Source organism: Micropterus salmoides, unplaced genomic scaffold (genome assembly GCF_014851395.1).
Source record: "Micropterus salmoides isolate LMB-PRFRI ecotype aquatic unplaced genomic scaffold, ASM1485139v1 Ms_hic_scaffold_13, whole genome shotgun sequence".
Lineage (NCBI taxonomy): Eukaryota > Metazoa > Chordata > Actinopteri > Centrarchiformes > Centrarchidae > Micropterus > Micropterus salmoides.
The window spans coordinates 29,663,165-29,688,583 of NW_024040374.1; the positions used below are offsets into that span (position 1 = coordinate 29,663,165).

The 25,419-nt window shown below is 41.5% G+C and overlaps 2 protein-coding genes across 3 annotated transcripts in view; one reads left to right on the top strand and one right to left on the bottom strand.

The window, feature by feature from the left end:
* The window catches only part of tbl1xr1a (tbl1x receptor 1a), a 50,719-nt gene extending 34,619 nt beyond the window's left edge, over positions 1-16,100 (top strand). The window contains exons 3-16 of the mRNA XM_038716828.1: positions 3,606-3,707; positions 5,999-6,144; positions 6,228-6,453; positions 6,588-6,720; positions 7,314-7,455; positions 8,049-8,112; positions 8,449-8,546; positions 8,708-8,768; positions 8,885-9,006; positions 9,218-9,292; positions 10,200-10,327; positions 10,970-11,135; positions 11,817-11,918; positions 12,021-16,100. Coding sequence (XP_038572756.1) covers positions 3,650-3,707; positions 5,999-6,144; positions 6,228-6,453; positions 6,588-6,720; positions 7,314-7,455; positions 8,049-8,112; positions 8,449-8,546; positions 8,708-8,768; positions 8,885-9,006; positions 9,218-9,292; positions 10,200-10,327; positions 10,970-11,135; positions 11,817-11,918; positions 12,021-12,047 — 1,548 coding nt within the window. The 5' untranslated portion in view covers positions 3,606-3,649 and the 3' untranslated portion in view covers positions 12,048-16,100. The remainder of the gene's footprint in view (positions 1-3,605; positions 3,708-5,998; positions 6,145-6,227; positions 6,454-6,587; positions 6,721-7,313; positions 7,456-8,048; positions 8,113-8,448; positions 8,547-8,707; positions 8,769-8,884; positions 9,007-9,217; positions 9,293-10,199; positions 10,328-10,969; positions 11,136-11,816; positions 11,919-12,020) is intronic.
* Positions 16,101-18,344: 2,244 nt separating this feature from the next.
* The window catches only part of si:ch211-51h4.2, an 84,848-nt gene continuing 77,773 nt past the window's right edge, over positions 18,345-25,419 (bottom strand). For both annotated transcript variants that reach the window (XM_038716830.1, XM_038716829.1), the window contains 5 exons: positions 23,904-24,018; positions 22,623-22,725; positions 19,693-19,762; positions 19,476-19,579; positions 18,345-19,098 (listed from right to left, as the gene is read on the bottom strand). In XM_038716830.1, coding sequence (XP_038572758.1) covers positions 18,888-19,098; positions 19,476-19,579; positions 19,693-19,762; positions 22,623-22,725; positions 23,904-24,018 — 603 coding nt within the window. In that variant the 3' untranslated portion in view covers positions 18,345-18,887. The remainder of the gene's footprint in view (positions 19,099-19,475; positions 19,580-19,692; positions 19,763-22,622; positions 22,726-23,903; positions 24,019-25,419) is intronic.

Genomic DNA, 25,419 nt, shown 5'->3' on the forward strand with positions numbered 1-25,419 from the left:
GTGGACATTCACATACTACCACAAATACAGAGAAATAGTTCATTGAGTAAATAAAAAAATTGTGCCATACAGTCTCTGAATGCCGTGGTGTAGGCTCCAAATAAACGTTTTACATGATATGACAGAAGGGAGGATAAGCTGTAAAGAGTTTCTTTTAATATACCAGTAGGTCAGGTTGATATATTGGCCAATATAAGCTGATTGCAAATATATTGTATCGGTGTATATGTCAGCTGATAACTGCTCCTGAATATCCATCCCAGCCACAAAAATCCAGTATCGGTCAGGCTGTAGATGTGAAAAATAGGGATCCTGTGTTTCTGTGATTGGCTGTTTGAGGCTGAGACTGACATTGAGGGGGGCATTTTACAGAGGAAAAATAAACTTGTCAGTGGTGGGTAAACTATGCAATGCTGACACTATTCTACATCAGCATTTCTGCACTTCATATCTGCCAAAATATATGCTATTACAAATATATCATTTATCAATATTAGTAAGTTAATATTGGTTGGTAATATCTCCAAGGCGGGCTCCTGTAAAGCCTCTGACTTCCAGGTGCTCTCATAGAGTCATGACTCTTAAAATTGATTAGTGGTAGTCCAGTGTGTAATGTGTTTTTGAAAAAGTAAATGGCTGGGTGGTTCGTACAGTGTCACTACACGCCTGTTCATGCAGTTTATTTGTCCGTTTAGAAGGCTCAGCAGAAAAATGTGTAGTGTAATATTTTGCAGAGGCTTCAAATGGCACGAGTAGTGTGTGTTGTGTGTGTGTGTGTGTGTGTGTGTGTAGCCCTATAAGCCTGTAGCTGGCTGCATGGTATAAGCGCACACATACATGACTTCATACTTACAGGGATTTGGCTCATTCTTTATGTGCACAGGTTGATTTAGTGACCTGTAGTGAATGTAATGCATATTTTACAGGCAGTAAAAACAAGCACCCCTCACCCACTACCCTTCAAAGAAAAAGTGTCCAGCTGGGCTTTAATGTCTGCATATCTGCAGATACATCATGTTATCACTTCTGTTTTCTTGCCAACAGAAAAAAATGAAAAGAACTACACTTGATTGATATAATTCCTGTGTGTGTGTGTGTGTGTGTGTGTGTGTGGAATGTGTGCAAATCCGCATATTAATAAGGTGTTCTATTTTTATCACACCTCTTTGAGTGCGCTTAATACTGATTGGATATTTCGTTAGCCTGTGTTTGAGTGAAAGAATGATGGATGCCAAGGTAAATATGATTTACTAGTGATATTGATTTTATATTGTGAGGGACAGAACCTCCCTCACTCGATATGAATTCAATCTTGCTTTCTCGCGTCATGGTAAGGAAACTGGTTATATAACGGCATGTATTTAATTGCCATCTCCTGATTTTCTTTTGGTGTTGAATGTCTTTTCTCTCTTTCCCTTCCTGCAACTTGATTTAAGATCTACTGTACAGGCCAGTTTGCCACTGGCAGCAGTCACAAAGGGAGAAAGAGAGTTGGGGGGGGGGGGGATGCAGAGACAGAGATTCCCTTCTGCTCTCCCATCCCCCTCTGTTCTCCCACACTGTCAACACAGACCATCCTGGCTGCAGATGGCGGCTCCACAGCGCCACTGCAGTGGGATGGTGGCGGCGGGAACTCCAGCTTTCAGTTTACAAACCTGCGGTCCTCCCCAGGCAGTGCTGCTGTCAGATGGGATTTGTGCAGAGGGTCACAGTGATCTGTGACTCAACAATCTGCAGCTTTTTATTTCTACCAAACACAACAGCAGGTGATTTTTAGTTTGCTCTTTACTCTGCCTCTCACTCTTGTTTTAAGTGTATTGATCAAATTAGCTGCTGTTGTGTTTGGTTCAAATAACATTCCTGCATGCTCTACAGCCTAAATGTACTCTGTACCCACAACCACGAAATAAATGCGGTGTCACAGAAAATTATATCTAGAGTCATTTAATAATATGTCGTTTATTGTTTCAGTGTTCAACAACATTTAACTTTCACCGCATTCCCTCGCAGTTTGCAGGTGTTTGTTTCTGCTCCCTCAGTATATTTATTTCAGTAGACGTGTAACTAGAGATGTCTAGATGTTATCAGGAAGCTCAGGATGAGAGCCAATCAAGACTTTTTTTTTTTTTATTAACTGGGACTGAACAAATACTAAGCTCTTCCCCCTGCTGTGGTATTTTCAACAGTGGCTGTCATAAACACACACTAACCACAAAGTGCAGGGGTGGGGCTTATTTTAAAGTTAGTAGGCAGCTGAAATGTTAGCAGTATGAACTGTTAGTACAATAGAGGTGAAAGCAGACTGACAGTTGCATATGATTTAATAATAGGCCTAATTTAGTTTAATGGGGAGGTAGTAACGACTCACTTCAAAATCACAAAATGTTGCCACTTAGCACTAAACTTTTATTGTTGCAGTGTTTGTTATTGGGATTAAGATACTTCTGAGCTGAAAGCTCATCTGAGGTGCTTTGCATTATTGTGTGTGCTTGCTGTATATGTGATCCTCAGAACAGTCTGCTTGCTGACAGTCGTCTCTATGGAAAATACAAGCCTCTCTCAGTAGAGACAGGCGACCCAGGCACAGATAAGTATCGCTGAGCCAACATGCTGAGAACAACATCACTCCTTTGTCTGCTGTCTTGGCCACAGAGTTGCTGCCCGTCTCCTGGGTCTTGGACTGATCCCCAAACAGCTCAGCCAGAGAAGTTGTTTCTCTCGTGAAGGTGATGCAACTGGCTTTGAGTCTGCTGCCTCTGTCTCTAGTGCGGAGGCTGTTGTTGTTGTTGTAGCTTGACTACAGAGGATTAGCAAATATTGGCCCACTGGCCCGCTCTTACTGCTAATTGTATTCTGTTTGCTGTGTTCTGTGGCCAGTTTCTCCTCAGGTTGTCATTAAAGATTCATCTTCTCTTCTCTTCTAATGACCTGTGGAAAGTGTATAAGATGATTCTCTGTGTTAACTTTATAGTTTGCTGATCGTCTTTATCAGAAGCACAAGAAATGTTTGTAAATGTTAACGCAGTCTGATCCTGACTACTTCCTGCTCCCCTGAGTTTAACATGCTGCGATGTTAAGGCCACAGGTCAGGCTAAAGGTTTTTGCCTTTGCCAGTCGACCAAAATCTAACATCCTGGGAAATGAAATGTAACCTAGTACTCAGAGTACCCAGGGGGGTGTTTCATCCACTTAAATGCCATTAAATGCACAGAAAGTCTCCTTCTCCTGGGAGAGGGGGCTGCAGACACTGAGCTCCAGGCTTTACATGGCTGATTATTCTCAGGGGAACTGGGCTTTGAGCTGGTCCTTATTTGGAATCAGCTCTCTGGCCCTCAGTTAGCTTTCAACGTTGTGGTTCCCAACCTTTCTAGTTCACAAAACCACAGACAAAAGCAATGTGCAGTCATGACCCGCTTGTTGTGCTTGGATGCACCAACTGAAGAAGTTATACCACAGGAGGTGTTACACTCCTGGTGATTTTTTTCCCGCCTTGTATATTTTACTAGGACATCCTACCCACGTAGTGAACTGCAGTCACATGTGCACTGAGTGATAATGATGAGTGCTTCCCTTCACTAATGAATCTCTCTCTCTCTGTTTTCTAGGCTAGGTGTGTGCGTGCTGACCTCATGGTGTAACAGGAGTAAAGATGAGCATTAGCAGTGATGAGGTCAACTTCCTGGTCTACAGATACCTACAGGAGTCAGGTATCCTCAAGTTCTTATATTCATCATGTCTGCATTTTAACTTTTTTTTAGTGGTTTGCTTTCCTACCAGATTTTAACATCCAAAATCTTTCGGTTTTTCACTATTTCCACATTTAAAGCATGTGGACCAGCACTGCCAGTGTTGCAGGGAACGCTTAACCATTACGAGTCGGTTTTCTATGGAAGCAGCCACACATTTAAATTATTGGACGTCCACTGTGTATACACAATACCATGCACACAATTGTATGGAACAGGCAGATAAACAGCACCATACAGTGGGATAGAGCGAGGGGCTGTCATCCACTAGTTATTATGTGCTAAATAGACTAAATTTATATTGCACCTTTATCTTTAACTTGTACTGTCTCTAACTTCCTGTGCTTCATATAATATTCATTACATAATATATTTAGTGAGGCTCAGATGGCTCATGTATATTGAAAAATCCTGTCATGGTTATATTATTGGTCCGTCTTTCATTCAAAGATTGAGAGATTTGTGAATGAAATCATTTATTTGCTGTGGATTACAGGCCGGGGGTATGGCCCAGCCATGTGCCCAACCGCTGCTGGTGAATTTGTGCAGTGACGAGCTGAGCATGACTTTATTATGTGATTATATTATTATTATGTATTATATATTGAATCGTTTTTGTGAGTGAAACAAACGTGTGTCCAGTCTAGGCTGGGTTGAAAAAGGAAATTTCCATAAGGTCATGTCCCATTTACTGATTAAAATCACCATGAACTTAACTGATACAAACACACCATTATAGGGCTGTGTGATACAACAAAAAAGTCATATCCCGATAAAGGTCACTTCATCAGGGATGTGATTTTCCGGATTAATCCGGAATTCTGTGTTTTCCGACCTGAATATCGGACCCACATGAATCATGCAGATCTAAAAAAAAAAGAAAAAAAAAAAAAAGTAGTGGGGGGTACAGGAGCTGGCCGAGTGAAATAGAGAGGGTTTGATGACATCTACAGGCTGACATGTATAACGTTTTCCATACCTGCGTATAGTGTGTACCACAGCATCAGTGGTAACGTGTTAGGAATTAATAGCCTACTGTAATATTACTTTTCCCAGTAAAGAGTAATGTTTTTGTTGTTAAAGTCAGTTGTTAGCCAAAATGCGAAAGGAAGACTGGAGAACAGAGAGAGGTATTTTCGACAGCTGTAAGTAACGTTATTGCCATTACTGTGACACAGTCTAAGATGTAAAGAACTTTGTCGTCCGTTGTAAACTTTGTGCGGCCAGCAAAAAGTTTTGAACCGCGAACAAAGCTAGGCTATAGGCTACTTAATTAAAGCGTCAGCTAAGGCAGCACAGCAATGTGAAACTCCGGCCGCTACTGCCAGTGATCGGGAGAGAGTGGCATTATAGGCTATCACTCTATAAGTAGAGTCGCTAATATTACTTTTTTAAGGAGTAGGCTATATGTAACTTGGTAGGTAATAACTATAGGCCTATTATTTTCTGAGTAACTTGCTCTTTGACGTTGTTATATGGCCTATATAGGCTACACTTTTCTGTACGAATGGTTGCTTTTAAAGTCTTATGTTATAAGGTCTTTTCATAGGGCTTTGATCCGTGGGGTCACTCTGCGCTCCTCATCAACAGACAGGCAGACAAACACTCTGCGAGGTAACCATGGCAACGGCTTTTCTGTAACTGGTGCGATCCCGAGAAACTGTCGCGGTCCTTCTCGTCTCAAGCACACGCCCGCCCGCTGCCAGAGTTGAAATGCCAAACTTTCCCCCCCAGTTTGACTGATGTGGCTGTTTGATCTGAGTTTCCCGAAGAATATAGCTATAATACAACTGTTTCTTTAACAGTTAGGCCACCAGGTTTTAAACAGGACAACAAACCTTTGCTGCTGTCTCTTACTCATTAAAAATTATTTTGGAAAACTTCTCAGTATATTTTTCTGCTTTTTTGCCCTTTGCCAATCTTTGCCTGATTTCATATCCCAATAACAATATATATCCCGAGACAGAGCGTTGTTTGTAAATTCAATAAAATATCATGAGTTACTGTTACTGAGTTAATTTACAACATTACCTCATGATATTTTTATATATCAGCAGTAGTGTATAAGAAAAAAGATGGCTTTATGGCAGAGGAGAAAACATAAATTGTTTCTTTTAATAAATCATGTAGTGTTGAGTATATGAGGGAAATATTATTTCCTGTGAGAGAAAGGTATATAAACATTATGTCTTCCAGTGCTTAAAATATCTTCTCCTCTCCTGCCCTCTTTCTCCATCTCTCCTCCTCTCCAGGGTTCTCCCACTCAGCGTTCACATTTGGTATAGAGAGTCACATCAGCCAGTCCAACATCAATGGTGCTCTGGTTCCCCCTGCTGCCCTCATCAGCATCATCCAGAAGGGCCTGCAGTACGTCGAGGCTGAAGTCAGCATCAATGAGGTGCGACACAAAATAGATGACAGAAACTCTCCTCTCTCCTGTGTTTTCTCTCTAACTTGTTCTTTCTCCCGCTCTCTGTACAGGACGGCACGTTATTCGATGGGCGGCCCATTGAGTCTCTGTCCCTGATCGATGCGGTGATGCCGGACGTCGTTCAGACGAGGCAGCAGGCCTACCGCGACAAAATGGCCCAGCAGCAGGCAGCCGCTTCAGCACCGGCAGTGGCCACTGGAGGCAGCATCGCCGGCAACGCCAAGAATGGAGAGAATACTGCCAACGGGGAGGAGAACGGAGCCCATGCCTTAGCTAGTGAGTAAATATGTTTACAAAGAGAGGAGGACGTGCGATGATGGTTAGCTACCTGCAACCATTAAACTTCTTTTCGCTATATGAGGAGCATTTTTATTAGATGAAAGACCTTGACCATCAAACTCTGTGCTTAGACAACCACGCAGACCTGATGGAGGTAGACGGAGACGTGGAGATCCCTCAGAACAAGGCGATGGTCCTGAGGGGCCACGAGTCAGAAGTCTTCATCTGTGCCTGGAACCCAGTCAGCGATCTGCTGGCATCGGGGTTAGTCACCTTCTCTTTCCTACCATTCTCCCCTGACACTGGTCTCTCGACGTCTTAACCCTAAGCCATGTTGTGTCCAAACTACAGCCCTATAGCCAAACATCATTCTCACATCTGAGAAGTCTTTGGGATATTTAAGCAATGAATTGCAGTTCTTTGATATACAATCAATGTATTGACTTTCAGTGTCATGCTATTGTGATAATAAGGTCATATTGTGTTGTCTTTTTACATATATCAGTTGTATAAATTAATGATTTCAAGCTCATCGTAATTAAAAACTAATCAAAGTGGGTATCGTAAAGTTTGGCGCACATTTGGATTACACTGAAGGTACATGACATGGCTACAGTGTGATCAGGCTCAAAAATGGCAACGTCACTCAAAACAACAGTTCAAATAAAATCAAATAATGAAGAAGACCGCCCTGCTACAACTTAATATGTTGTATCAAATGACAGTTGTCCAAATAACTTAACAAGAAATAACAAGAAACCTGTTTCCTATGGAAACACGGTTTACGTGGCATCTGTGTTGTCATAGTTTAGAGCAGCTAGAGGGCCCCGTGTGACGATCAGAAATGTCTGTCTCAGGTCCGGTGATTCGACGGCTCGTATCTGGAACCTGAGTGAGAACAGTACGAGCAGCTCCACGCAGCTGGTCCTGAGGCACTGCATACGAGAGGGAGGGCAGGATGTCCCCAGCAACAAAGATGTCACCTCGCTAGACTGGAATGTAAGCACGCTAACGCACACACACACGACGTAACATGTGATGCACGGGTGCATTCATTCAAAATACGGGACCAGGTCAAGCCTGTGGGAATGGTAGAAGTATTTCTGAAAGTATGGTTGTGTTTAATGGTTTTATCATTTTTTTCCTGATTGAGATTTCCAATGTTAAGAAAAATCCTTTGTATGCAAATGCTTATTGTTGGAAACATTTGAACACAACAGACGTGCTCGGAAGGCAAAAACAACAACATAACACACTAAACATGCTGTGTACTAGGAACTCCCAGAGCCCTGTGAACATAGCAGCTGATGATGTCTAACAGTGGAAGAGTATCAGAGAGTGGAATGTTCCTTTACTTCAGCCAGTGGATTGTAAACCTGAGCCAAGGGCAGAGGCAAACATTTCCTGGAAATGTGGCTGATGGAAAACACAGGCCTCTCTCACAATAGCAGCTGAATCACAGCTAATATTCAGTCCGCCTGGACTCTGGCAAATTCTGTTACTGCCTAAGAGTGTGTCTGTAAATGTGTCCAAACTGGCCTTGTCATACGCATTTGTCTGACAGGCACACACCTTCTTCTTCTCTCCGACAGAGCGAGGGCACGCTGTTAGCAACAGGCTCCTACGACGGTTTTGCCAGAATATGGACGAAGGACGGTGAGAATACTTAAATTTATTCTCTGCTCTTAGGAAACCCTGCCGTATCATAGTGAATTTCTGTACAGATGTGGTATTTCTTGATGTCTTTGTTTTTTCTTTTGCTTATCCACTGCTACAGCCTGTATGTTCCATGTTAGATGCCTTAGTTTATCTTTGAACAATGCTGCCACCTAGAGGCAGGTTTGCATACTGCCATTGGTTTGTCTGGCCTGCAGTGTGTTTTCTGTCAGGTGTTGACACATTTTGTGTCATTTAGATCCTTAACGGCTTGTTGTTTTTGTTGGTCCAAATGTGATACTTAACGATTCCCTTTCTGTGTGTTTTGCCTCACAGGAAACCTGGCCAGTACACTTGGCCAACACAAAGGTCCCATATTTGCCCTTAAGTGGAACAAAAAAGGCAATTTTATCCTCAGTGCAGGAGTAGACAAGGTAAACCAGGTTCTGTTCTCTAAATTTGCTCATTTTGCTCAGAGGACAACATATGACATAACTTCTAGAATGATTTTGCATCCTTTTTGATAAACTGATCAAACTAATGCACTGTGTAGCCATTGTTAGCTCTAACTATACATGTACATGTGTTCTGCCAGACAACAATCATATGGGATGCCCATACAGGAGAAGCCAAACAACAGTTTCCCTTCCATTCAGGTACAGAAGCATCTCTTCGTCTGACTGAGAAGTTTTGCCTTTTCATTTGCCATTTTCTTGGCTGTATGTCCTGCAGTTCAATTGTAATGTTGCTAACATCCATCTTTCCATGACAGCTCCAGCACTAGACGTAGATTGGCAGAGCAACAATACATTCGCCTCCTGTAGTACAGACATGTGCATCCACGTCTGTAAACTGGGACAGGACAGACCCATTAAAACATTCCAGGGACACACAGTAAGTGCTGTGTGTGTGTGTGTGTGTGTGTGGTCATGATTAAGGGTCCAAAGCACCCAATGCAGATTTAATGTTTGATGATTCATGTGACAGTCTAAACTGCTTAGGAAGAACCTTCATTTTTTGCGTTCAGTTCCTCTGGACGGCACAAACACACAACAGTAAAAAAGGTGCGTCTACACCCCCTCACCCCTCTCCTTTCTCTCTCCAGAATGAAGTAAATGCAATCAAGTGGGATCCCACAGGGAACCTGCTAGCCTCCTGCTCAGACGATATGACGTTGAAGGTGAGCTGAGAGCTAAACCTGCGACAAATGCTCGACTTCTTATCTCATTAATATAATCATCACTGCTACCATTGGCCTGAAAGTGCTAAAATGAATGATGTGTTCGTGATGACTGGGGATTCTGAAGAGGGAAAGTCCGTCTCACTGGCTCTTAAACTTACGTTTTCTCTGAAGAGAGAGAACACTTTGATTTGAAAGATTTGAAACATGGAGGTTCAGATTAGATGTTTCACAATGATCTGTCATGCTAACTAAATTACAATAAATATACATTTGTTTTCCTTTTCACATGCTTCAAAGAAACATTCAAATTGTTTTGTTTCTCTGGAAAAAGTCAGCCAAATGTTTTTCTTTTGCCTGTTTTGTTCACTTCTGTGTTGCTTGAATCAGTTTAGGTCGGAGGCAGGAAATTACAAATATGGTGTTTCTCAGGTTACAACAACAAAAACTGACGGTGACAGACGTCAAATTGTATTTGCTGTGTGTGCTGCAGGGGTGGGTGATATGACCCAAAAATGTTTCATTTCATTTCTGAGATAATGATATTGTTGTCCTCGTACTCAACCATGTGCCTCTGCTTGAGGTGGTGATACACATTTGTTGTAGTGCCTTTTTTTGTTGTTACATTATTGCACTTCTTACGTATTACCGTGGTTTGTTGTACATCTGATCTTTTGTAACCAAACCACTTCCGCACTGCTGGGAAGTAAACTCTCCACCGTGTTACTTTCACTTTCAGCCGTGCTTGTTATTGCAGCGTGTATGACATCAACAAGTCAGAATATTTCCATTATCACGATATGTAACAGCCTTAGTCTGCTGTAGGCCGCTCGTTGGCACACCTGGGATTTAATGAGCAATTAAAATGAAGGACAAAGTTTTTGATTTCTGTTTTGCTTCTTTTCAGATTTGGAGTATGAAGCAGGACTTGTGTGTCCATGACCTGCAGGCCCACAGTAAAGAAATCTACACCATCAAATGGAGCCCCACTGGCCCCGGAACCAACAATCCCAGCGCTAACCTCATGCTAGCCAGGTGTGTGTGTGTGTGTTACAAACAACACAGCATTAGTAATGGTACGCTAATTAGATACCCAAGAAAGTACACTCTGGTCTTTTGGCTTGCTGTGCACGCTGAATGTGTACCGTCCAGAGCGTGCAGCAGTTTGTAACTGCAAGTCAACTTGCACACCGGCTGTGTAACAATTCATTATGTGACATTCAAGTGACAAAATTAAAAGTATCAGAGAGTTGCACACATTTAAAACATCCATTAAACACACATTACAATTTCAAATAAATGCTAACCGTACTCTGTTTTCCTGCTGTCCATATGCTTTAATGAAAGCCTCCAAAACGTTGTTTCAAGTAAAGTGTGTGGTAAATGGTTATACGTACTGTACGTAGTGTATTTGAAGTCGGTTGGTTGGGGCAGTTCAGGTTGTAGTTGTCATACAGTCTGGCTATTTCTGCCTTCACGTTTTAAATAGAGCACAGCAGAGAAGCAAAATGTCTTACCTTATCCCAGTAATTTAAAGGTAATACAAAACCTGTATTTGTCCACTAATATTTACAATAGGTACATTTGTGAAACATTTCTCTTGTAGTAAGAGACATGCTGAAGTGTCCACAGCAGCACCTCTATAAGCCTGTTTGTCCCCGTCTCCTACTTCCACAGCGCATCGTTTGACTCCACAGTTCGCCTTTGGGACGTGGAGAGAGGCATCTGTATCCATACGCTGACTAAACACCAGGAGCCGGTCTACAGCGTGGCTTTCAGCCCCGACGGTCGGCATCTGGCCAGCGGCTCCTTTGACAAATGCGTGCACATCTGGAACACGCAGGTAGGAAGACAGTGGGAAGGACAGTGTGTACACCTCAAAACATTGTGAATACTCTGTTAACCTGCCATAGTAATGGAGCTCTTTCAGGCGAGTTTGCAGCTGCTAAAAGGCAGGATGAGGCAGGTCATCAAGACGAGCTCAATAAAGTCATGTGACAATGTGATGACACGTCATTTGACTAATGCCTTTTTTCCATTTTTTTTAAATAGTTTATATATAATTTTTTTTTGTAACCACTGGGTAAGGATTAAAACCACTCCATTTCTTTATAATAATGGCTGTAAAGGGTTGCTCACAGTGACCTTCACCGCTTCTGAGTCTGTTACTGAGCTAGCACCGTGTTTGCAGCCACGAAAAAGCTTCCATAAACTGACTGTACGCCAGCTTCCCAGCACCGCACCAGATAAAGTTAGTGCCCAGGTGGTAAACATATGGGAGCAGATATGAGGCAGAGCTGAAAGAAATCTTGAATGTTTGACTTGCATCAGGTGGACAGACACAAGTGCTGCCCCCTTAGTGGCCAAATCAGAAATCAGTTGCTTGCAGTTTAAGGGCTCCTGCCGTGTTCTGTTGTGAAAGGTTCTTTGCTTGCTTATGTACCCATTTGTGCAAACAGAAGGAAAAAATAGAATAGTCTTTATATCTCTCTCCTTCACTCTGCTTCTATCTCCTGTGCTGCAGACGGGCGCTTTAGTCCACAGTTACAGAGGGACGGGGGGAATCTTTGAGGTTTGCTGGAATGCAGCAGGGGACAAAGTGGGAGCCAGCGCATCAGACGGATCTGTAAGTCTCCACGCGACTTAGATGAATATCTGCTGGTGTCTAGCTTTGCTTGTGATGGTTTGTGATCAGTGCTGCAGATTGATCTTTCCTCTTCTGTCCCAGGTGTGTGTACTAGACCTTCGGAAATAGTGCTGCTGTTTGTTGGAAGACATGGACCGACCATGAATGTGTACATAGCCAAATGACTGTCCCTGCCTGCCCTGCGTACTGCTCACGCTTACGACCATGGCCCCGCCCACTGACAGACCGGAAGCAGGAAACAGGAACAGGAAGCAAGCACTCGACACAGGAGGTCCAGAGACGGGAATGAGCAGATGGACAGACGGACAGACGGATGGATAAATGGGCGGATGGAAGTGCCCCTCTCTATCTGTGCAGACTCTTCCAGAGATGCAGAAGGGACGCAGTGGAAAAAAAGAAAAAACTGATAGACAAAAAAAAGTTACAGATCCGTATATGTACCAAAATTTGGAAGCTATTTTTTTCGTTTTTGATCTTTAAACCATGCTCATCGTCATCAATATGAAAAACAATGAAAAAAGTGTTGATCTTTGTTACTAGTTGGATCTCATTGTGCAGACATATCAACTTCTCCACCATAAAATAGGATGGCACTTAGTTTTTTTAAATTTCAGATATCTTGTTTCAATGTTTATATATTTTTTATCTTTGGGGGAGGGGGCAGGAGCCGGTCATGTCCGAGTTTTGTTAATTGGAGAAGTACAAAGATACAAAGTCATTCAGACAAGCGCACCAAACAGTTCTCAAAAGCTGTGTCGTCATGATTTCAAACCTATGTGGCAAACATAAAGGCTTCTTATCATGCATTTCAGCAGTGGTTTCCGCAGCAGCGATCGGTCATACGGTTAACCTCAAAATGCAGTAATTCATGTGTTGTGTTCTCCAGAGCACAAACTCTGAACTCCCCTGGTACATTTACCTGGCCATGATGTACATCTAGATGCTTTAAAAACAGCTCCTCTGTGCACTATTTGATCTAGATGGTTTTATCCACAGTTCTCCCCTCTGGACTCTTAGCAGTTACTCATTGGATAAAAACAAGAAAAGAAAATTGTTCCAATTGGCAAGAAGCCGACCTCCACTTGTTTGAATGTTCAAGGCTGTTCTGAGTTTTAGGTAATGCAACGGTAAGTCAGGTCCCATCTCAGATTACATACTGTACTCAGCCCAGAAGCATTCCAGCAGTTGTTTTTACCTTTACAAAACACATTTACATAAAGAACTCTGCGGTGCACTATGAATAGTGTCCTCCTTTACATTGCTTTGAAAGGCTTTAGAGAGTTTACTCATCATTTGTAAAACTTCAAACATTTCAACGTTTTAAACCTCAAGGGCCTCAAATCATCAAACACATCAGACAACTGAAGGGTGGTGGTGAAAGCCACCAGCAGCAAATCACCCGATCTAATGTGTTTTAATGGTTTTAGTTTTTTGCAGATTGGACATTCTCGGAGGCAGATGCTCTGGAGGCAGAAACGATCTCAGTGACTTAAACCACAGAGGGCAGAGCCAAAGAAAAATCCAGAGTAAAAGACGAGCTTGCTAATATTACAAACTCTAGAGCTCAGCTCTGTTGGTGTATTTGTGCAAGAATGGTTTTTCTATTATTCATTATTTGAAAGCATTCAGGCATTATTCCAACAGCAGAAAGTAACTTTTTGTATGTATTTGTAGTGGTTTATTAACAAGTGAAATACACACGGTTTGTAGATACGTTTTAAATAGCTGAATCAACTTTGTTAGAGGGGTTATTTACATGTGGCTGCCGGCATTGGTGGCTTTGCTGCCCTTTAGAAAGCAGTTTGACACTTCTGTGGGAGGTATACGATTACAAGTAGGAGGCCGACATTAAGAGCTTTGCCCACTTGGCTGATCATGATTATCTAATAGTCTGAGCGACAGTCATGCTGTGTCTGAAATCATTCTTTATTCTAAGTAACAGACTCCATAGTGACATTACATTAAGATTCTGTCTCGGTGACAGGTGTGATGTCGCACGACTGTAATTTATGTACCTATCAAACGTGACTCCTTGTGGGATTGTTAGCAGAAAATAACTTTTTATATTTAAGAATTTTTAGAGCACTATATAGAGCCCACGTTTCCCACTCAGAATTAAGATACTCAAATAAAATGTTGGTGAGTACACATAGCGAGTGATTTTGGACACAGCCTCTGCCTGCCTGTATTAAGCTAGCTGGCTTAGCTAAAACTACGTCTTCAAAATAGCCATGTTTGCTAGCTGTAGTGAAGTTGCCTGTTTATTTTAGGCAATGTCTTAATTGCTATGTCATGAATGAATTGCCTTGTTATCTTTTAAGTAGTATTTTGGCCAAAGTTCGGTCTTCAACATTCAAATTAGCCAGTTTGCTAACTGTTTGTTCTGTGGCTCTGCTCTGTTGAAGGTTTAATTCAAACAATAACTTAATTATTGCACAGCTGCTCTGCCTCCGAGAACTACAGACATTTTAATCTGATGTAATTTTTTTTCTTACTGTTTAATTCAACCACCCAATTTTCTCTGGCATGGAGGGGGGGAGGGGGGCTTCAGTGTGACTTTTTGGCTGTCTTCTCACCTTCATCCTTGGTTCTCCACGTCCAAAATTCTGCTTAGGTTCCTTACTGACGAGATATTTTTTGTACTCTTTTAAAGACAAATTTAAAGTTACATTTTTGTAATTTCTTTGTAGATTTGAAAAATGTGAATTGATGATTTATTGGCAGTGTTAATTTCCATGTTCCATAAATTTGAAAGGTTTTCTTTTGTTACTTTGATGCTATTGCAAATCTTGCAACAACAAAAAAAAGGTAGACCCTGTCATGTGAGGCTTATTGAGCTGAGCTGTCATTCTGAAGGCACCTTGCCTGGAAAGAGTTTTCCAGGAGTTTTTCAAATTACCACTAAATTTTGTCTATGTTGTAATAAAGAAATGTTTTACTTTTTCTTTTGCTTGAATCTTTTTGGGAACCTTTATCCCAGAAAATTACTTTCTCCTGAAACTCCTATTGGCTTCCACAAAAGACAGTTTAAAAAAAAGTCTTTAAATTGAATAAAATGGTAATTTTTCAATCAAGCCGAGACTCGAGGGAATTTGTTCCCCTTTTTTCAGCCACAGTTGGGAGACACACACAGATGTTTTGTGGAGAAACGTCCTCTGGAAGCAGATAGAATTGCATTGGTTGAAGATGGAGTGTCTAAATTGTTTGAGATTCAGATTTTGAGCACAGAAAAATAGTTTTTAGATATCAATTTTCTTTTTACAGCGAAAACCTTTTATCACCCAAAGAGTTTGATTTGAATAGCCAAAAATCTGTTGTCTGCTCAGTACACGTGTTTGTGTGGTTGCCCTTATCCACATTCATTCAAATTCCCTGCTGAGTTGACGGCATGTCTGCGCTGTGCATCTTCAGGTTTGCCTGTGTGCTCGTTCAGCCTGACTGTGCTTCTATTTCAGCCAACTGGATAACTGAAGTACGTCATTTGTAATTGGCTGTTTTGTCTTCAGTCCGATCATTAGTTGGCCAGTCCCTAAGGGAGTAGGGAAGCACTCATTAAAATATAATTTATGTATGAAATATCTTTTTCTGCGCTAACAACACGCACTAATTATTGAGACACAAATATAATTCCATACTCAGTGGCCAGAGCCAAAGAGCTGTAGTTTGGCTTCACTCAGAGGTTTAATGAAACCAAACACATTACATCTGCCTCCAGAGCACCTCTGCTTCTGTGAAATGTTTGTACAACTACAAACAAGCTTTATTTTCTCCTGTGTGCCCTGTAATAAAATGGGAGATTTCTAATAATGGACGTGTTCCTATTTAGAATCTGTGTACAATTTCATTGTTTTTTCCTCCCTGTATTTAAAGCACTTGAGCCAACAGTTCTGAAAATACGTCATACTGGGAAATTCCTCTGTGTTCACGCCATCCTTGGGTCTGTGCCGCACAGTGTGTCTGGTTAAACGTGGCCAAAGTTGGGGAGTCAGCCTTTCCGTGCCGCCACAACAGAGCACCATGTCAGCCCAGCAGCATCTCTCCCAGGGGGTCTCCAAGCCTTTGTTTTTGTCTTTCTTTCTGCAACTCGCATCACATCGATCTGTTATCATTTAAGTCAGATCAGTGAAACAAAAGTCCAGAATAAAATATATTTTGATAAGAGTTTTGAGTTTTTATTTGTGTGTGTTTCTAGAAATGCTGTGTAGTGTTGGTGCTGACCCAACACCGCAACTCACATCATGAATCATGAACTACTTTTATTCATGTCAATACACAAAAAACAATGGCTTTAATAAACTGCTAAAACATTGACTTTTAAAGAGCTTGAACCTCCTTTATGTTAATGTCCGCGTGCTGGTCTAAAGTGGCATGCTTCATCTCGGTGTAGTTTGTTTTGTTTTTTTTTGTTTTTTTTGGCGCTTCACTTTTCGTAAAGGGAAGTTGCATCCATCTGGAGGCACAGCTTAAATCATTTACTTTTATGCATAGGATTCAATCCTACTTCAGATGAAAACAAAAATCAAATGTTGGTGAAAATCCATCTGATCCGAGAGGAGCACCAGCACAGAGGTTCCCAAACCCTGGGCTGCGGACCCGGGCCCTGTTTCAGAAAGCCGGTTTAACAAACTCTGAGGTTAACCCTGAGCTCTGAGTTGACTGAGCCTGACATGTGAAACTTCAAGTTTCCAGTTTTCGGTTTCAGAAAGGCCGATTAGAATAAGTTCAGTCAACTTTGACTATGTTAAACCTGATGGAAGCGCGTGCATGGGGATGAAAAAAAACATCATCAATGGATCTCCGATAATACGATTCACCATGGCAACGGGTAAATAAAGGCAGAGCCTTCATTTCAATCAGGTGGAGCTAGAAATATGAATGCATGTCAACACGAAATATGATATATGTGCTATTTATGTTAAAACGCAGGAGTGGAGGATCGATGCGTTAACAATATTACATTTTATACAGCGTTGCTCGTTCATCATGTACCAGAATGGAATTTCCTTAATGAATGAAGTGCTGGTGTTCTCTCTATAGGCTACATTTGATTATTAAAAAGGCTTTAGGCCTATTTATTCAGCTGTAAGCTGACGGGACAAAATGCCGGTGGCAATTGTAGCTACCTGAAGATGAAAATATGTATCAAATATAAGACACACTTTACTCATGGACTGTAAAGTCATAGTCCCACCCAGTATGTTAGCCTATTAATATATTTTTTTTGCAATGTAAAATGTGTCTAGGTTCAAACTGACTGTGAAGTTTTAGACGTCTATGTTAGACGTCTATGTTACATTAATAAAATCTTGCTCATTTCGTATTTTATGAAATGCTGTCAACACACATTCAGACTTTTTATCAGCAGATAATGAAAAACTCACTTTTAAACTACATTTGTTTCAGCTGCATCACAGTCATCCTCACTCAGAAACATTCACATCATATCCAGCTGATAACTACGATAGAAATGTTCAATCTGTGCGACTACAATATGAAAGGTTACGGTTTATTGATCAGTTTTATACAGATTAGTTTAAACTGCAGCACTGTAGCCAACCTGACAGCTACCTTGTCCACTGTGTACAGTGTAGCTTATAGATTTTATTCTGTGCAGAGGATAAATCCACAATGTCCAAAGATAACTCTTTGTCCATACATCAATGACAGATTGATCTTAAAAGTGTCATGTTTGGGTAAAAAAACTAATTGCCTATCTAACCGTGATATCAGTGTTTCTAATAACATTATGTGTTTTGATATGGGCAGTATGCAGGAGAGAGGAGTCAGAAAGAAACTCAGCGCTTGTTGACGTAAACCTCCTCCCGAGGAGGTTAGGTTCACAGCGTAAATTGGGGTTACAGACCTAGAGTTTATCTGATCACAGTCTCTGACCCGGAGTTTCCCTCGTCTTGGGCTTAACATACTGTGGGTTTTCACCAAACCCACTTTCTGAAACAGGGCCCTGTACTGGCACTGAAACAATATATCCATCCATCCATCATTTATAACTGCTTCTCCATGCAGGCTGGAGCCAATCCCAGCTGACGTTGTGCGAGAGGCGGAGTCCACCCTGTACAAGTTGCCAGTTCATCACAGGTCTGACACAAACAACCGTACACATTCACACCTAAAGGCAATTTAGTCACCAAATAACCTGCATGTCTTTGGGTGGTGGGAAGAAGCCAGGCTCATTCATACTGCATGGTGTAAAAAAGAGTGGGAACCCCTGCACTAGAGTACTCATGGTTTGGTTTTGGTGACAAATGATGGTTAAGAAGATGAGGCTGTGAGCCCTCTTGGGGACCACATGATAATCTTCTCAAACACAGTTGTTAAATTGACTACTTAGATAGAGCTCAAGTGAACATAAATATACATTTTCATTTAGATGAATTTCATTTTTATACTCTGCATGGCGCGGTGACAGTGACTCAACTCCAGCCTATGATGTAATATTTAATTTAAACTTGAATATTTACAGTTCAACAGCACCAGATGCATTTAATTCAGGGCTAAAACTCTACATTTCATTAGATTCATAAAGCTGTGTGTACATCTGGTTCCAAGACAATCAAACCCTAGTTGTAATAAACTGTAGTTTCCCTTTAACTTTGATCGCCATTCTACAGTTCGTTGTGTAGACCTCCACCTTAAAATATCTCTCACAGATATGTATAAATTCTAAAATAAATAAGTTTTTGTGTGGCGTATGAATGTTTTGTGCGTGTAGGCCTTGTTGATATACATCTGGCCCCAGGTGTCTGATGGGAAAATCCTCTGGCACAAAAGAAATGTTCCAGTTAAATGGGAATAATGAAAAACAATACATATTTTGCATTGTATGACGAGCTATGGAGGTGTGAATAAAATATCAAAGCACTTGCAAAGCTTCTGATTTTTGGCAATTTCAACTCTTACTGGTCCGTCTCTCCTCTGGCTGCGTGAGGATCAGAGCGGGGTGGAGAGATTGGCTGCTGCTAAACTGCCAGTTAGATTGAGGTTGTGTGGTTCCTCGCTGTGGCTGTAGAAAAGCAGGTAATGAGCCACATCAGCCAGGGTCTGCAGGATGTCATAGGTTACTGCAAACAGGAAGTAGGTGGGGAGCAGCCAACTGAGGCTGAAGACTGAGTCGCCTACTGGCAGAGGGACCGCAAGGTTTCTGATAGGACAAAGAGAGAGAGGTCTGCAGTTATTCTCTGGGTACTGACTAACTGGTGTTATTCATGTTTTTGTTTTTTCAAAAAGTCAGGTCAAAGTGAGGTTACTATAGGCAACATCTGCACCTGCACTCTTATTCATGGAGATGGGAACAGCAGCGGTCATCACAGGAGTAACAGTACCAGTTATAGTAGCAATTACCGTAATAAACATAAGAAATATAGATATCTGTTTTGTGCAAATAAAAACAATTCTAATTTCAATTCATTAAATGCACTGAATGTCTGCTTACTGGCTTCACTTTCAGTCAAAACACAAAATCATTCATCAAATAGCTCTAACATGACAGATGTGTGAAGGAGAAACAGAGGTACTCACTGGAATCTCTCTTCTCTGGATTCTCTCATCATGATGAAGACAAACAGTCCGACTTCAGTGTTGAGGGAGAACGACACAACTTTGTCCAACATGACAACAAAACCCTGAAGAGAGCGAGCGAGCGAGCGAGAGAGAGCAAACACTGGTGACTGGCAGAATTCCAGGAGAATACATCATCATCACTATTAGTGTGTGTGTGTGTGTGTGTCTCATTTACCCTGGGATCACACACTGACACGGTAAAGATGACACCAAATCCAAGCAGTGACATGAATCCTTTAGCCACGCTGGAGGAGAGACGGAGGAGGGGAGCATGAAAACAAATTAATTAGCCAAAGTAAACACGCACGCCTCTTCATCTTCATTTATGTGAAGGGAGCCAGAAAAATACTGCAGGTTCAATAATAATAAATAATAAAGAGAGCTGTAGGCAGGGACAAAGACTGAACCCGCCACAGTATAAACATGACTGGCTTTGTGGGGAAATATGGTGTAAGAGCAGTGAAACTTTGAAAGTCGTGTGCCTGAAGGAAAGTTCCTCAACAGAGTAGTACAGATTTTATGTTCTCTTCAGACACTAATAACGTTGGCTGCTGCATGACATGAATTGTACAGTGACTATCAGAAGTTGGGGTGTTCTAGTTCAAACCTTTTTCATTTGACACAGGCTTTTTTGGGTTGTCTGTTTTATTTCCCACTTAAAAGCTACAGATGTCTTGGGAACACCATGTGCCAGATTTTTTTACGACTATAGTTTCACAGAATGGTAGTGACGTGTACAGTCTGGCCTCAACTCCAAACTGACGAGCACTGCAGAGTAAAAGATTTTGCTAATACTAAATATTACTGTTATGTTAAGTACGCATTTATGTGGCCAGTGGGAGAAGAAAAATAGGCCATTTACACCAAGTGTCTGATATCCAGGTAAGATCTGAATTGCAATTTGTCTTGTTTTTTTCAGGCTACATGCTAATTAGGGTCAGCCTTAGGCCAGGCCAGAGGGTGGTGGAAATGTCTCTGATGCTGTTTGGTAACTACTACAAAGACACCAGAGGAAGAAGAAGAACATTGAGCACTTATGCTGTTTATTTACAACAACAGGTTAGCTAGCTAGCTAACACATATCCATGGACTGCACTGGCTTTCATTCATGCCACTCCCTCACCAGTGCACAGATCACCCACACTGATCAAACGCCACTACAGCATGTTATGACGCCTGTGTGATTGTATGTGTTGAAATTGCTGCAGACGCCTTTTCCTGTTTTTCCGAATTGCCCCTGGTGGCTGTTCCGCCAGTGTATGAATGTTAGTTTCTGTTTGAGCACTTAGGCTCAGTGTGTAAATGTGAGTGAATGGTGAATGCAGATGTAGTGTAAAAGCACTTTGAGTGGTCGAAAAGACTAGAAAGGCGCTATACAGATACGGAGCATTTACATTTACAAAACCGGGAATTTATCAAACAAACAAAAGGGTGGGCTGCGTTAAGCTCAGTAACAGAGTGAGGGAGAGGTCATTAAAGAGGTGGTATTCTGCTCATTTTGAGGTTCAAAATATTATTCAGGGGTTGTACCAGAACACCTTTACATGGTTTCATTTTCAAAAAAACACCATATTTTTTGTCATACTGCACATTGCTGCAGCTCCTCTTTTCACGCTGTGTATTGAACGCTTTGTTTTAGCTATGGAGTGATACATCTTGTCTCTAAATGATCTTTGTTGGGAGTTGCACATGTGCAGCTCCTAGTTAAGGACTACTAGCCAATCAGAAGCAGAGAAGGGCGGGTCACCGAGAAGCCGGTAAACAGCTTAGATTCAGCTGTTGACTGGAGCAAGAGTTTCAGAGTGGTGAGTTATTAATCTGTAACAAAAGTATCTTTCATCCACAAAGTTTTAACTGAGCTCTGCCTCTACATCACAGGAACAACTTTATGTCCACTGACTGCCTGGAGGGTAGCTAGTGTTTGGAAGGTAGAGGAGAGCTGTGTGCTGCAGCTCAGTGCTTTTCCACCGGTGTTTCTGAGGGCGTGTCAGAATAGCCGAGCGTTATATGAGGCGCATTTGCTTTCACCCCTGTGACGTCACTTTCCAAACCTGTTACATGCACAAAAAAAGGAATATAACTCGATAAAGGAGAGGGAACAAGCCAAAAAGCAGAATACCACCTCTTTAAAGCAACCTGAGGTCTGCGCAGGTGTGGAGCCTTTAAACTGCTTGTTGTGTTCTATCATTTATATGTCTACTACCTTTATACCACTAATGCTGTCATAAAGCAAATACTAGCTGAGACGCCGTGTATAGAGAGCAACAGAGTCTGGCTAGAGAAGATGGCAGCTACTACTGAGTGTGCCAGATGTAAATAAGCTGATTCAACACTCTGGTGTTCTTCTATTCATCAGCCCACACTACACTGCTTAGCATATTGCTTTTGCAGGTCTGTCTGTTCCACTCTGCAGGCATGTTTCATGGATGACATTTCAATGTGCCGTGGCAGCAAAACCACAGGTGCAACTAATAACACAATAATGGCTGCATTCCTTTTAGGTCAGTCGCATTGCTCTGCTAGCGTGCACGCTGGCTCTCTGACATGACTTACTGCTGGTGCACTTTAATTGAAGGAAGCCATCATCAATGTTATTACTTGTTACTACTACACCTGTGTTTTTACTGCAGTGACAGTAAAACGTCTGCTGTGAGAAAACTCTATTGTAATGGCTGAAATTTGAATTATTATTGCAACTTGTTAAGTAAGAGGTGATTGTTCTTTCCTTCAAGCAAATTTCACATCAGTTAAATGCAAGCAGAACTCCGACCAACTTCAACTCAAGCCATCCAGAATCACTGAATACCTGTGTGAGCGTCGCCTCCTGTTGCATGTTACCACAACCATGGTAACTGTATGTAAAGCTGTATACTGTACAAAGCTACGTTTATCATTCGAGAGGTGAAATTATTAGCTACTGTTAATAATACTGTACACAAACTTTTATGCAACAGCTGATGTCGGTGGACCCGGCACACCAAACCTTCACCCCATGCCATCAGAACTATTTCTTGTAGGGGTGCGAGCATGAACTTCTGCTGTGACAAGCTATCACAAAGATGAGCTGGCAAACTAAACACCTCCACGCACGCCGTGAGTGCTCACCTTCTCGCTGAGCAGATGTGCTGCTTGTTCGGCAGGTTTTGCTCCCAGGCTTTAGACAGCCACTCCAGTCTGCTGCTCCACACAGAGCTCACCAGACCATCGACTGAAAGAAACACAACCAGACAGTCAATACAAAACACAGAGAGAGGTGAGTGATGTCATGTGGTGTCGGGAAAAATCTGATTCTTTATTTCCTCCTTAAATTAAATTAAATTATATTATTGTAAAAAGGGGAATTTTTGAAATGTGTATTTCTCAACTTCAACAAAGTTATACAATAAACAATGTTTATAACAATAACAAGTCAAACAGATGTAAAACAGAACAAGGGGAGCGTGTTGCTCTACAGAAACAGAACAGCAAATACTGGCACACTGGCAGTGTACATCTGTCTGATGCAGAGTCTCTATTTGCAACCTGGAGGAGGAACTGAATGTGACACTCAACATGTTGAACAACAAAAGGCACAGATACAGCTAACGTTAAACGGCCAGCGAGCCAAACCCAAACCTTCCTTATCTTGTCCCAGTTTTCTTCTGTCTTACTGCTTCAGCTATTTATTAATTATATTATTTTTAATTATCTGAAGTTCATAAATGTCAAATTTTATGTAAAAATACATGTTTAGCAGTTTATTTTTATTTATTTAAAATATTTTGTTTTCTTAAGCCACCTTTTGTTTGCATTCATTCACTCATTGATTAGACCACATTATCTGCAGGGAAAGTCATACTGCATATTGTTGTGGATCCTTCTTACTTTGCTTAATAGATATAGAATAGAAAAATAGAAAATTACTATTTTTAAAAACATTTTCAGTTTATTTTTGATCTGCTCCGATCTGCAGCTGCTTTACTTCCTTCCCACTACCAAATCATGGTAATGCACATGGTTTGGAGGCTCTGCATGGCCGCAGCTGGACATACTTATACATATTCTTGTGTGGACATACGTGGGCTGAGTGGCCGAGATAAATGTCTTCACGTTTAGGGCGCAGTTTCTTCTATGACGAACCATGTTTGGAACGTCCAGAGCTATAAATGCTTGCTTAAAATAGCCAGGCTAGTTTCCCCCTGCCTCCAGTCTTTATGCTAAGCTAAGCTAACCTTCTCCTGGATGTAGCTTCAGATTTATCCTACAGACTATGAGAGAGATTCAACTAATACTGTTGTACAGTCAAAATAACACTAATATCTTTGTCTCTATGTCAGCTCTACGCCATCAAGTGTACACGGTGACAGAGTGAATTACTGACTGACATTCAAGCATTAGTAAACTTACTGGTGTGTTTCATGGCGGACCCCATCACCAGGAAGGACACAGTCACACTGATGGCTATAAACACCTGGATCAGCTGAGCCACCCAGGAGTACGCCCTGTAACGTTCATTAATAATCTACATGGGTTGGTGGGGGGGGGGGGGGGGGGGTGATGGATGTTCGTGGATGTTGAAAATGACAACACGACAAGGAAGGAGAGAGGCATGTTTTTGTACACATCTTCTAGTTTAAGTTTTGAAATAAACTGCACACTTAAAAATGGAAAGTTTTGTACATGTTATTGGTAAAACATTGTAACTGTTGCTGCTGATAACTGAATCTGCTGAAATGCATTTTAAAGCATGCACGTGTTAAAATAGCTCTATATGTCATTTTATCTGGGGGACTTACTTTCATCACTCTCTGATCAAGTTATCTTTCTTAGCTCCCTCGTTGAAGTTTGGGCTCATCAGTGAAATCAAAGCACTTTGGTTGGAAGGAAAACCTGCAGATTGGCTCCCCATTTGTATAAAGTTTAATTTCATGAAAGACACGATTAGTTTCCCAAGCCCCTCTTTGTGAGTTAGGCTAATAGGATTTTAACATGAACATCTTGCCCAGTCCAGTTTTATCCCCCCGTTAAAGAGGTCAAGTCGGGCCGGCTCCATTGTGCGATTGCAGACTGCCAATTAGTTTGTCAGCCAGGCCCAGCCACTACAACTCACTGCTGCGTGTTTCTATTAGTAACCCAGGAAGTTGTAAGCGGGGCTCCTGTGTAACTGAATTGAATCACTGCACTGGATGGATGCACCACCTCTACTTTGTCATTTCGGTGTGTCTGTGTTCTTTTGTCTCTGACGTGGTGTAAACATATGTTGTGTGGTACTTGGGCACTGACTATCCCACCCTGGGATTCACTATCCAATAGATTAGAAATCCTGTTCAACCACAACAGTACACCTGTTCTAGGTTGACTATAAATTGCCTCAAGTCTTTATCCATTCCGACTGTGATGAAGACACAGAAGTGTGGAAACGTTTGTCTGTTTGCACAATTAAAGGCTGCAAATCAATCAGTGCGCCGTTTTCCCGTTGGAAGTTTGCTGGCCTTTAACTGAGAAGCACCTGATTCAGCTGCGTATTGCTTGAAGATGTGTGGAGAAGCCTGTTTCTACCATTCTGCATTATAGATTTTTATTCATATACTTTTTTTATTATTTTATTATTTATTATTTAAGTACACTAATTACATTATTACAGAGGTACTACGTGCAAAATGACCACAAAGACAGACAGACAACAAAGATCCAGTGGATTAAGACCACTAAGTACTATTAATGTATAATAGGTTCTGATGCTGTTATATGTTTTAAGGTGTTTGAGAAAACGGTGTAATCAAACAACCTGCATGGATATTACTTTATGTAAGCCGGCCGCAGGACAAAGTATGTGATGTGCGGAATTACTGGATCAATAGACCAGAGAAGTGCTTAAACTAATACCACACAAATGATATGTTTTTATGTTTTTATTGAACAC